The sequence below is a fragment of the Lissotriton vulgaris genome, chromosome 6 (assembly GCF_964263255.1).
Source record: "Lissotriton vulgaris chromosome 6, aLisVul1.2, whole genome shotgun sequence".
NCBI lineage: Eukaryota > Metazoa > Chordata > Amphibia > Caudata > Salamandridae > Lissotriton > Lissotriton vulgaris.
The window spans coordinates 1,657,211,152-1,657,224,334 of NC_141694.1; the positions used below are offsets into that span (position 1 = coordinate 1,657,211,152).

The following is a 13,183-nucleotide window of genomic DNA, read 5'->3' on the forward strand; positions in this document are numbered from 1 at the left end:
CAAGGGAGGAGTCACCAAGCTACAAAAGACTCTCCAAGAGAAAAACAAAGTGCAATCATCCGAGCCCAACACCAGATGGCGATCTATTCATAATGTACCATCTGCAGCCCATATGCCTCGAACATACCTATTTTTATAAATACACTGTGTGGTTCTTTTTCACTTGACCTCTACCAATAAAACTAAGATCTGGGAAAACAAGCCGCTTTACACTTCTTCTGGACTAAGCCTGAAGGCTGCTCTCCACAGCTACCACTTAGAGAGCTTTCTAAGGTTGTCTAAGACCACTAAAATCACTATAACGGTTGTCTGGATTAGTGCAGGGTGCTACACTTGCATAAGGGAGCACCATATACGGTTATGTATAATTTTAGGACCCTATTGTAAGTTTCCCGATTCATGCCCTTATATAGGTATAAATCACCATATCCTTATATAGGCATAGAAATCATAACCATATTTAGGCATAGCTCATGCAGTCCAAATACGGCAGGGCTACTTCCACTAGTTCTGAAAATCCAAGATTTCTTGGAAAACTCAGCTTCAGCAGCCGGAGACTTCCCCTTGCTTGAATATTGATTTGTTCAAGAACTCGTAGTTTTCAAAGAACAGACTCTTTGAAGACGTTATTATGTCCAACTGTACGTCAAACTCAGCACCTTCATGGTATAAATATGCCCACACTCACCCAAGAAAACATACGGTGGTTTGAAGCAATTCGACTATCTACTTGCCCGACGTGCCCTGCTACAGCAAGTGCCGAAGGAAGCCGATCCTCCAGCAGACGCACTGAGAGAGATGTTGTCTTTTCTCCTGCCGAGAAATCCAGCTCCAGTGTTTCCAAGCTACCCTTGCAGGTTGTTGGGAAATCGAGTCCCGAGACTGACCTTCTCCATTCTAAACTAAGGTACGGAGCTGATTAGACCCTTGTAGAAATCTTGGGCAGATTCTTGGCAAAAGAATACTACATTTATGCTACACCTCACTTACTTCTTCCCTTGTACTAAGCTTAGGTCAGGAACTAGGAAGAGATAGTTTGGGAGGGAAACCTGTAAAGCCTGAACTAACAGAAAATCCTGAAAAAGTTTTATCAAAAACAATTTAACTACTCCTAAAAAGAAATGGGAAAATAGTGACAGTCACCTCCTAAAGAGAAGCGCTCTCACTCCAGAGGCAGATCTCCTCAAAAGGAGCACTCTGAAAAGAGATATAACCTTTGAAATAGGGATAATTTAAAAAAACCTGATATATATCAAGATACTGATACACAATCCTCTCGTACCTGTCAGACTTCCTCACAGAAATCCGAAAGAAGAGGATGATCAGAACAAAAAGAAGAACGCGTGAAGTCCAAAGACAATCAACACGTTCCAAAAAAAAAGAAAACTCAATTCTCCAAATAGAAGGTAGCAAGTATTAAAATCAGACATGCCAAGGATCTTGAGGACACAACTCAAGAACGGGGAGTGGGCCCAGACAATGCTGGACAGCGCAGCAGAGGTCACCATAGCTCGCAGGATCCTGAAAGATCATCTGGAGACAGTGGATCTGAATGAATGCATTCAGGTTGAAACTGCTGACACCAGGGTTAGTGTACCCCATAATTTATATGAAGTAACACTCAGAATAGAGGGGGATATAACTAGGAAGATAAAAGCACTCTTTTGGGAAAAAACTATCTAAGGGTTATGCCATCCTTCTGGATGAAAAAGACTGGCCACTTGAATTTGTCAGGGAGTGCCCACATGGCGAAGAGATCATTTTGCCAGCCTTCTCTAATCATATTCCTATTCATAAAAAATACACCTATGCCAGAAAATGGGATGTGGGCCAGGCTCCAGCATTATATAAAAATCATGTGGGATGGGATGAGGATTCTCCTCACCATAAAATCCAGTTAAAAAATCAACCTACTGCTCAGAGGCAGTATCCAGTAAAGCAGGAAGCTAAAAAACAAGTCAGGCAGATCTTAGATCAACTTGAATACCAAGGGGTGATTGAAACATGCACCTCGTCAATGAACAATCCTTTCTTTCCTGTCTCCAAACCAGACGAAACATATCGTCAAGTTTTGGATTACAGACATTTAAACTCTTGTTGCAAAACTTTTGCAGTACAAAATTCACACAATGCAGCACTGATGCACAAGTTACTTACCTTCGGTAACGATCTATCTGTAAGAAATAGTAGTTAGTATTAAGGTGGGAACCTTAGCACTTTTTATTCCTACTAGCGCTCGCATCATAGCGTGGGGACACGCCTTCTGGCGTCACCATGCGCTTTACAAGACCCCCCTATTATTATTATTATTATTATTATTAGTATTAGATTACTTACCTTAGAATATCCCCAGGCGTCAGACTGGATCCGGAAACTTTTGCATAGCAGTACCCTTGCGCGTCGGTAGGCGTCGTCTGCGGCTCCGCGTCCGTCGTTGGCACCGGTATGACGTCGCCTGAGTACTTAGACGCCGTCCTCGCGAACTGACGTCAGTTCTTATACATAGCTTTTCCGCGCCAGAAACGCAGAGCCATGATAAAAACCAACACTGGTGCCATGAAACTAGGGCCCTGAAAGGGGATGACCTTTACCCTAGATATCGGTTCGTAGAACGGGGAGGATGGGTGGGATGGTAAGGAATCTAATACTAACGCACAAGTTACTACTTGTGTAACGATACATCAGTAAGAGACATTAGTTAGTGATAGATTCCTTACCTTAGAATATCCCTAGGCGTCAGACTGGAAATGTTTGCGTAGCAGTACCTTTGCGCATCGGTAGGCGTCGTCTGCGGCTCCGCGTCCGTGGTGGGCGCCGTGATGACGTCGTTGGAGTACTTAGACGCCGCTTCCGCATGCTGACGTCAGTTCTTAGACACAGCTTTTCCACGCCAGAAACGCAGAGGTACGCTAAAAACCAACACTGGTGCCTTGAAACTAGGGCCCTGAAAGGGGATGACCTCAACCCTAGATATCGGTTCGCAGAACGGGGAGGATGGGTGGGTGGGTAAGGAATCTATCACTAACTAATGTCTCTTACAGATATATTGTTACACAAGTAGTAACTTGTGCATCTGAAAGAGACACGTTAGTGATAGATTCCTTATCTTAGAATAGATACCCCAGCAATACCAACCCCGGTGGTGGGTCTGCGAACCAATAATCACACCAGAAAGTCCTGGAGGACGGAACGGCAAAAGAAGCCATCCCTACGGACTTGGCGGGTTCCTTCTTAGCCAAGGAGTAGCACGCCTGGATACACATTATGATCCATCGCGAGATGGTCCGTTTGTGTACTACTTTTCCCTTCTTAGCACCCACGTAACCAACAAAGAGTTGGTCATCCACCCGGAACTGGCGTGTGCGATCTAGATAGAAAGAGAGCGCACGTTTTGGGTCCAGACGGTGGAGCCTCTCTTCCTCCCTTGAGGGATGCGGAGGCGGAAAGAAGGTGGGCAAGGTGATGGACTGCCCAATGTGGAAGGCTGTGACTACCTTGGGCAGAAAAGGAGGTTTACAGGATAGAGCCTGGAGCTCACTCACTCTCCTGGCAGAGGTGATGGCTACCAGGAAGGCAGTTTTCAAAGTAAGAAGGCGGAGAGGACAGTTGTGAAGTGGCTCGAAGGGAGCGCACATCAGAAAAGTAAGAACCAGGTTCAAGTCCCACTGAGGCATCACAAAGGGAACAGGTGGAAACGTATGTGTGATGCCTTTGAGGAAGTGATTAACAACAGGGGACTTGAACAAAGAAGGTTGATCAGGCAGCCTTAGAAAGGCTGAAAGGGCAGAAAGGTAGCCCTTGATAGTGCCCAGAGCAGAGCCCTGCTGGGCAAGAGAAAGAAGGAAGAGAAGAACCTCAGAAAGAGGGGCATTGAGAGGATCCACAGCCTTTGCTGTGCACCATGCCACAAATCTGTTCCACCTGCGGGCGTATACCGACTTTGTGGAGGGACGCCTGGCTGCCAGAATGATATTACAGACTTTAGGAGGCAAGTCAAATGGCCTCAACTGTCGCCGCTCAATCTCCAAGCATGGAGGTGGAGACTGGACAGGTTCGGGTGGAGGACCGTCCCCTGCTGCTGCAACAGAAGGTCCTCCTGAAGAGGCAGACGAACCGGGGGATCGACTGACATACTGAGTAGCTCGGGATACCAGTACCTTCGTGCCCAGTCCAGAGCCACAAGGATGACTTGTGCCCAGTCGCGCCTGATCTTCTTCAGCACTCTGGGCAGAAGTGGTATAGGCGGAAAGGCGTACAACAGACCGCAACTGCACTCGCGACGAAAAGTGTCTCCAAGCGAGTGCCGCCTTGGAAATTCCAACGCGCAGAACTGATGACATTGCGCATTCTCTTCGGTGGCGAATAGATCTAACCAAAGCTCTCCCCACTGCTGAAAGAGGCCTTGCGCCACGTCTGAATTCAGACGCCATTCGTGATCCATCATGCACCGGCGGCTGAGTTCGTCTGCCCTGGCGTTCAGAGAACCTGCCAGGTGTTGAACCACCAGGGTCACACCCCGATGTTCCAGGCACTGCCAAAGGCGCAGAGCCTCCTGGCAGAGGGTCCACGACCCCACCCCGCCCTGGCGGTGGTGTTGTCCGTGAACACCTGCACTACACTCCCCCGGACAGAGGGGAGGAATGCCTTCAGTGCTAGACGAATCGCCCGCAGCTCCAAAAGGTTGATATGGAGCCGGGACTCCGCTGGAGACCAGAGGCCTCTGATCTCCGCCTCTCCCATGTGGCCTCCCCAGCCCTGGAGGGACGTGTCCGTCACAACCACGTGCTCCGGTTGGAGAAGGGAGAGGGATCTGCCGCTGACCCAATCGCGGTCCGTGAGCCACCACTGCAGCTGTCTCGCAGTGCCCTCCGAGATCAGGACATGGTCGGACAGGTTGCCCCGGTGCTGGGCCCACTGAAACTTCAGGTCCCACTGCAGAGCCCGCATCCGCCACCGTGCGTGATGCACCAGAAGGATGCAGGAGGCCATCAGCCCCAGAAGCCGCAGCGTCAACCTGACCGAAACCCGGGATAACGGCCCGAAGATCGGAATCAGGGCCTGTATATCCCGAACCCGCTGTTCGGGCGGGTAAACCCGAAACTGCGCCGAGTCGAGAACCGCTCCGATGAAAAGGAGCTTCTGAGAGGGGCACAGGTGTGACTTCGGCACGTTGATGGAAAATCCCAGCCGGTGCAGGAGATCCGCCGTAGTCTGGAGGTGGTTGACGACTGCCTGGGGCGAGCCCGCCTTCAACAACCAGTCGTCTAGGTAGGGGAAGACTGAAACCCCTAACCTGCGCAGGTGAGCTGCGACCACCGCCATCACCTTCGTGAACACCCGTGGGGCGCTGGTAAGGCCGAAGGGGAGCACGGTAAACTGAAAGTGCTCGAGGCCTACCGTGAACCGCAGGTAACGCCGGTGGGCCGGCAGGACGGGGATGTGGAAGTATGCGTCCTGCAAGTCCAACGCTACCATCCAGTCTCCTGGGTCTAGGGCAGCCAAGACCTGAGCTAGTGTCAGCATTTTGAACTTCTCCTTCCGGAGGAAGCCGTTGACGTTCCTCAGATCCAAGATAGGGCGCAGGTCCCCTTTGCCCTTCTTGGGTACCAGGAAGTAGTGGGAGTAGCAACCACGTCCTACTTCTGGCCCAGGAACGCGCTCGATGGCCCCCTTGGCCAAGAGGGCCGACACTTCCTCCTGCAGGAGCCGCAAGTGATCCCCCGATACGCGGTGGTGTTGCGGTGGCATGGCTTGAGGGGTCGTCTCGAAGGGGAGGGAGTAGCCCCTTCGGACGATCTGCAGTACCCACCTGTCCGAAGTGACTGTGCGCCAGTGAGAGTGGTGATGGCGAACCCTGCCTCCCACTGGCGTCACATGGGCCGAAAAGCACGGACTAGGAGGGTTTAGAGGCGGATGCTGCGGGGGCAGGTGTGGACTGGCTCCGCTTGTTTCCCCGACCACCTCCACGGCGGTTTCCACGGCCGCCGCCGCGCTGGACGACAGTTTGCGGTGATTGGCTAGGGGCACGTGTGGGGGCGCCCCTTCCCTGGCCACGAAAGGGGCGAAAGGCACCCATTTGCTGGCGCGGGGCCGAGAGTCCCAAGGACTTGCCCGTAGCCCTGGAGTCCTTAAAGCGCTCAAGCGCGTGGTCTGCCTTGTCGCCAAAGAGGCGACGGCCATCGAACGGCATGTCCATGAGTGTATTTTGGACGTCTGCCGAGAAGTTGGCGGATCTCAGCCAGGCGTGGCGTCGTATCGCCACCGTCGTAGCCATCGCTCTGCCCAGCGAGTCAGTAGTATCCAGTCCGCACCTGATATTATACTTCGCTGCGTCCCGGCCCTCCAGTAGGGCTTGGCCGAGTTTGTCCCGTACCTCCAACGGACACTCTGGCAGTACTTCCGACACCGTTTCCCACAGAGAGTGGGTGTAACGGCCCAAGAGGCATGCGGTGTTGGAAGACCGCAGTCCCAAGCTAAGGGACGAGAACCTTTTTTTGCCATAGGCCTCGTACCTCTCGGATTCCCGATCGGGGGGAGCCGTCGGGAAGGCGGTCTGGGAGTTAGAGGCCTGGATAACCAGACTCTCGGGGGTGGGGTGGGTGGACAGGAAACATGGGTCGCCCGGGGCCGGGCGGTGGCGTCTGGCCACGTTCCTATCTACAGGCGAACCTGTAGCGGGCCTGGACCAAGTGCCCAGAAGAACGTCCGTCAAGGCCTCATTAAACGGCAGCAGAGGCTCCATGGAGCATGACTGCGGCTTAAGGACCTCAGTGAGGAGGTTAGTCCTCACGGCCGCGACGGGGAGCTCAAGGCCCAAGGCCTGAGCTGCCCTCATCAACACCACACTATATGTAGCACCCTCCTCCGAAGCCACGGTAGGAGGAGAGACGAATCCAGTGTCTGGAGAGGTGTCCAGGCCACTGGCCTCCCCAAGGTCTCCTGTCCAGTCCATGTTAGACTGACATTCCCTTGTCAGAGGGTCCTCAGACCCCTCCCAATTCTCCTCTTCCCCCATCTCCTGAGATTCAGGGTCATAAGTGAATGAGGACGGTTCATAGAAATGAAAATCGAAAATCTCCGAACGGCGTCGAGAGCGGCGTCGTCCCGACGTCGGAACCGCTTGAGAGGAGGCATCGGGGCCGGCGCCGCCCGAGGACGACGCCGGAGGGGACACCACACGGACCGACCCGGGGGGGTCGTAAGGTCCACCGGGGACGGTCCATCGCCCGAGGAGGGTCCAGCGGCACCCCGCGGCGCCGGGCCTGAAGGCGCCAGTGGCGTCGAGGCCGAAGCACCCGACGGCGTCGGGGTCGTAGCCCCCGACCCACTAGGGCCCCCAGACGGGTTCACTGGGCCCGAAGGCGCTGTGGAACCTGTCGGAGGAGAGAGGGACCTCATGGCCATGAGGAAACGCTCGACCTCCTCCGGCGTCGCGTTCAGCCCAGGGACCAGGGGGTATGGGGCCGGACGCGGCGCCCGCGACTCCCGAGTAGCCGCGTGGGCGGTGTCACCCGAACCCCCGGCCGCATCGCGCGAGCGTCGGGGGGAGTCAGAAGAGCGATGATGTCTCTTCGACTTCTTGTGCTTCTTACCTGACGACTTGGACCCGGAGGAGTGGCGCCGACTCCCGGAGCTGTGACAGCTCCGTCCCCGCGACCTGTCCCTCGACCTCCCGTGGGACTGGGACCGGGACCGGGACCTCACGCGGCGCGGGGCCGACTGGCGGATTTCGAGTCGCCTGCGGGACCGCTCCAGCCTGGCCTTCCTTGAAAGGGCCCGACAGTCGGAGCAGGCCTCGTCGTCATGGTCGACGTCCAAACACATCAGGCACAGGCGGTGGGGATCCGTGACCGACATGGTACGGTCGCACTCGTCGCAATGCTTGAATCCGGGCATCCCTAACGGCACCGTCGGAGTCGTAAAGACTTCGAAGTGGATCAAAAAAGATCACAAAAGTTTAGTCAAAAAGTGACTAGGGAACTGCTCTTTCCAGATCTGCGCTGGCTGGCGTGGAAAAAAAGAAGAACTGACGTCAGCACGCGGAGGCGGCGTCTAAGTACTCCGAAGACGTCATCAAGGCGCCCACGACGCCGACGACGGACGCGGAACCGCAGACGACGCCTACCGACGTGCAAGGGTAAATGTAAATGTAAATGTACAGGAATTTATATAGCACAAATCACCGAGCGGTTTCTAAGCGCTTGCTTAGGGAACCCGTCCTGGTATTCCCCTGTGAGATAACCCGGCAGGGTATCCGCAAGGTGAAAGCCAGGCATCCCGCCGCGAGGGGCCGTTGTGGAGATTAAGCAAGCTATTGCTCAGAGTCGCAGAGTGTGAACCCGTGAATCGAGTAGGCACCGGAGCGAGAATTGTCAAGTCCATGGACATTTTTTAGGACTCAAGACCCTGCCGAGCCGGGAATTGAACCCTGGTCCCGGGCTGACCTCTGCTTCCAGGTCTGCTTCCTCTAACCAGTGAGCCACACTTCTCCACTCTAACCAGTGAGCCACACTTCTCCACTGCTACGCAAAACTTTCCGGATCCAGTCTGACGCCTGGGGATATTCTAAGGTAAGGAATCTATCACTAACGTGTCTCTTTCAGATCATATTTTTCTTAAGAGTCTTGTCATGTGCTTAGCCCTCTGAACTCATAAAGAGCTCAGAGGTGTTTGTTATTAATAAATATCTTGTTTATTTTTATAACAACCTGTGTGGTGTCCTTTCACTTGGTATTCAAGGGGTCATATGTGGTAAAACAGCTGGCTTCACATGCCAAAAGAGTTTAGCCTAAGACTGCTTTGTCCATGCTACCATTAGATAGCTGGTCTATAAGGTTGACTTACAACCAACCACCATAAGGGTTGTTTGGACTGATACAAGGTGATCACTAGAACTAGTGAGCATCATATATCAGGCCAACTTCTCACATATGTTATTGCTATTTTATTTACCGTGGGACTCCCACTTCGACGACGGGGAATATTCAAGCATGTGAATCTATGAAAGACACCCTAATACTGGAGAAACAAAGTTGCTCATCTTATAATTTGCTTATATCATTATTGGTAAACCTTTGTTCGCCTAAAGGATATTCCCATACCTTTTAAAGTTTGGGTTAACACAGCAACTTTCAAAAACACTTCGCATCCAGACTGTCCAATAAATAGACTCACATTTGTTCAAAATATCATGAAAATGACAAGAGACATTTTAATGGGAAAACTGTCAAACATAGCATGACTCTGTTAACAGTCACACTTCTGGCAATTCACAATTCTCACTGGACATTGGAAGCTGTGTGCACAGGTTTACTGGTTTTATTAGATCTTCTAGTGATGGTTAACACAAATTACCACTGATCCTTTACTGTCAGTATAAAATACTGCACGAGAATGACCGTACTAGACTGCGTTCGGTCTTTTATGACTGTATTCTATTTCAGGATGACAGAGTGGGAGGGGGCACATTATACCCCTATACCCGTCAGTGACCTTCAAGAGACAATCTGATTGATTTGTTGTTCAACATCTACATATACCTTAAATTTGTACATCGAAACAAACAATGTGCACAATATTCGGATGAAAAACAAAATCATCTGAATATCACCAGTAGACATGATAACCCTGAGCTTCCAGTGAAAATAATAAAAGGATTGAAAGATATTACTTGAATCTGGAGACCAGCAACAGAGTGCCTATTGCTCTCTGGGAAGAAATGTAATCTACCTGTTCAACCTTTGTGGAAGGAATTGGTAGTTGGTATGGTCATCATCACATGGGAGCCTTTGTCTTGTAAGTGAAAACCACCTTGGAAACTTCTAACTGGCAACTCTTTTCTTAAATGAAATCAAATCTTTGTCACTGAAGAAGTCAATCAAGATTTTTCCTCTACACTGATAGGCCCTTCCAAACCCACTACTGTCTGAAAGTTTCGTACACCATAGTAAAGATTATTGGTGGTCCAAGAAGATTCAAATATTTTCATACTGCCTCTACCAGGCACAGGGGTCTATTCAAAGTGAATTGCCCATTAATCAAAGCTCCACGTCAAAGCTATACAAGAAAAAAGGCTGAAAATAGTGTGCAGCTCCACACATCAGTGCAGCAAAAATAATGTCCCCTTGGAAACCCATGAGTTGTGAAATAAAAATAATTTTATTGGGCCTTCTCATATACAGCTGTTCCAGTATGAAATCAGCTCCATAATTATCTCTGGATTGTGGTGACTTTTAATAAAAAAAAGAAACATGTTAAATACTAATTAGTTCTCATCCAATCAATACATGTAAGCTCTATCATGCACTTCAATCGAGCTCGAGAAAAACAATAAAATAAGTTAAAAATCACTTAATCGGTTACTCACCAGTAAATGAAACATGTCAATATCAAGGATGCAGGGAGACGTTTCATTTTTTTCATTGGGAACCAGTGCTAAACAGGGAAATACAATTATAAGTACAAAAATAATGCATACTGGATCTTTTAATACTAAATAACACAAAGATACTCACATATTTACTATCAACAACACAATCCTATTTGGCCTACATGCCAATGGACAACTGTTAACATTCGTATTTGTTTCAATTTAGTTTTACGTTCTAAAATAAAAGTAAAGACCTCAGAATTCACTGGATAAGAAGTGCCACAACATTTTACATGCAATTACATAAAAATTGTTGTACAAAGAACATTGAAAAATAAACTGTGAAGTTTGCGCCGAGAACATCAGGAAGAACTTTAATAGAAGAGCTGCAAAAATGTTGGAGCGTAACGCAATCCATTATAACTGAAAGAGAACACCTTAAGTGTAATCAGTTTATTAGGATAACCAAACAAGCAATATTGTCACAATTGTGCAAGTAGGACAAACAGGAGAATGATGAACGAAGAAGAGGAGTGTTATCTTACATATCTACATATACACAGGAATCAATCAATCAATCAGGTGAATTGTAAGTGCGCTACTCACACGTGAGGGTCTCAAGGCGATGTGGGAGAGGGGGGGCTTCAGCAGCTCTGTTCAGTCGCAGAGCCAGGTCTTGAGTGCCTTCCTGAGAATGTTCAGGGAGGGGGGCGCATCTGATGTCGATAGGGAGCTCCTTCAGGTCTAGGCTGCGATGTAGGAGAAGGCGCTTCCACCTGTTCTGTCTTTGTGGATTCATGGGTTTTCGGCGAGGGCGGAGTCGGCGGATTGGAGGTTTGTCTTGGGTACGTGGAAAGAGTCTAGTTGTGGTATTGAGGTCCGGTGTTGTGAAGGCATTTGTAGGTGTGGGTGAGTATCTTGAAAGTGAATCTCTTCTCGATGGGGAGCCAGTGGAGGTTGGGTAGGTGCCGAGTGATGAGCATGTGCCGGGGGATGCCGAGGACGAGTCTTGCTGCGGTGTTTTGTGTGGCCTGGAGTTTGTGAAGAAGTGACTTGTAGATTCCGGCGTAGAGGGCATTTCCCTAGTCCAGTCTGCTGGTTATGAGTGATTGAGTGACTTTTTTCTTTGATTTGGGGGGATCCATTTGAAGGTCTTTCGGAGGACGTGAAGAGTGTTGAAACAGCTAGAGGCAACATCGTTGACCTGTCGGGGCATGGAGAGGGAGGAATGGAGTACAATGCCGAGATTTCGGGCATGGTCAGTGGGTTTGGGGGGCTGCCATGGGCCACCAGGTGTTGTCCCATGCGGAGGGGGAGGGTGCGAGGACCTCTGTCTTCTCTGAGTTGAGCTTCAGGCAGCTGTTGCTCATCAAGGATGAACAATTCTTCATTCTGGGGCTCAGAGACGATCCTTGGGGAGCTCCGCAGTTGGTTACCGTGGGTTCGGAGAGGAAGGGTGGGAGTCTGATTCTTTGGGTTCTACGGGTGAGGAAGGAACAGATCCAGTCGAGGGTGTTTCCCTGTATGCTGGCATCGTGGAGTCTGGCAGTGAGCGGGCGGTGGGAGACGGTGTCGAACGCTGCAGAGAGGTCGAGCATAATCAGGTCTGTGGTGTGTCCTTGGTCGAGTAGGGTGAGGATGTCGTCTTTGGCGGCGAGTAGAGCATCTCAGTGCTGTGGTTGCTGCGGAAACTGAATTGGGAGGGGCTGAGGATGGAGTTTTCTTCGATTAATTTTGTTAGCTGGGCACTGACTATCTTCTCTGTGACTTTGGCCGTGAAGTGGAGGAAGGAGATGGGTCGGTAGTTCTTGAGGTCCGTAGGGTCTGCTGTGGGCTTCTTTTGCAGGGGTCTGACTTCTGCATGTTTTCAATCGTTGGGGAAGGTGCCTGTCTTGAAGGTGGTGTTGATGGTGTGCTGTAATTATGGTGCGATGGGGGCTCTGTGGTAGATGTGCGGCGGGCAGGGGTCCGTGTGTGCCCCCGATTGGATGCCCTTCATGGTTGAAGTGGTGTGTTCGGTGGTGACTGGGGTCCAGGAGGAGATGGTGGGCTGGCTGGTGTTGTTGGGGAGGGTGATGGTTTTGGTGCCGGGTGTCTGGTCGTTTAAGTGGTCATAGAGGTCCTTGATTTTCAGGTGGAAGTAGGATCTGAGCCTGCCGCAGAGGTCCTGGGAGGGGCTGCAAAAAAATATATAATAACTCAGTTTAAGCAACATCGACAGTGGTTTCCAAAGGAAAAACGTTGGCCTGGCATCTGCCCCCGTAAAAAAATAATAAACAAGCGGCCCTGGCCACAAAAAACGAGCTATTTTTGATCTTGTCACCATTGATTATCAAATCTCTTTCCAATGAGCGCATTATCGGTTCATCTAGGAGCAGGAACATGCTTAGTAAATTATATAGAGATAGCACAATCCCAAAAACAGCGGTCTATGTCAAAGGGCTTTTTAGGTCTCGCTTACATAAAGCGGTCAGTTGCCGAAGACCTTTTGTGAAAAATGCAATACACAGAGTGGGTGCTGGGTCAGCCCCTTATTCATGAATTTATAGCTTTCTTGTCTATCACACTTTCCTGCTCTGATTGGATGGTTGTCATCCTTATTCTTGTGTTTGTCCTGCCTAAGGAGCATTCTGGACCCCATCATGTTTTGATTGTAAGCATGTATCTTCCAGCAGATGTCAGACCTCCCACTGCGTTGCAGATGAAATCTGTGAATGGGACACACCACAAATGCTTAAAGTTTCTGAGGACAGTAATCACTTTCACCCCTTCACAAAACTTAAAATCTCTGTATGAATATGAAAGAATGAACTA

The 13,183-nt window shown here is 50.2% G+C and overlaps 1 protein-coding gene across 3 annotated transcripts in view; it reads right to left on the bottom strand.

Annotated features, from left to right (window-relative positions):
- The window catches only part of UBR2 (ubiquitin protein ligase E3 component n-recognin 2), a 1,804,160-nt gene that overhangs the window by 428,379 nt on the left and 1,362,598 nt on the right, over nucleotides 1–13,183 (bottom strand). For all 3 annotated transcript variants that reach the window (XM_086927821.1, XM_086927820.1, XM_086927822.1), the window contains one exon: nucleotides 10,367–10,434. In XM_086927821.1, the coding sequence (XP_086783947.1) occupies nucleotides 10,367–10,434 (68 nt within the window). The remainder of the gene's footprint in view (nucleotides 1–10,366; nucleotides 10,435–13,183) is intronic.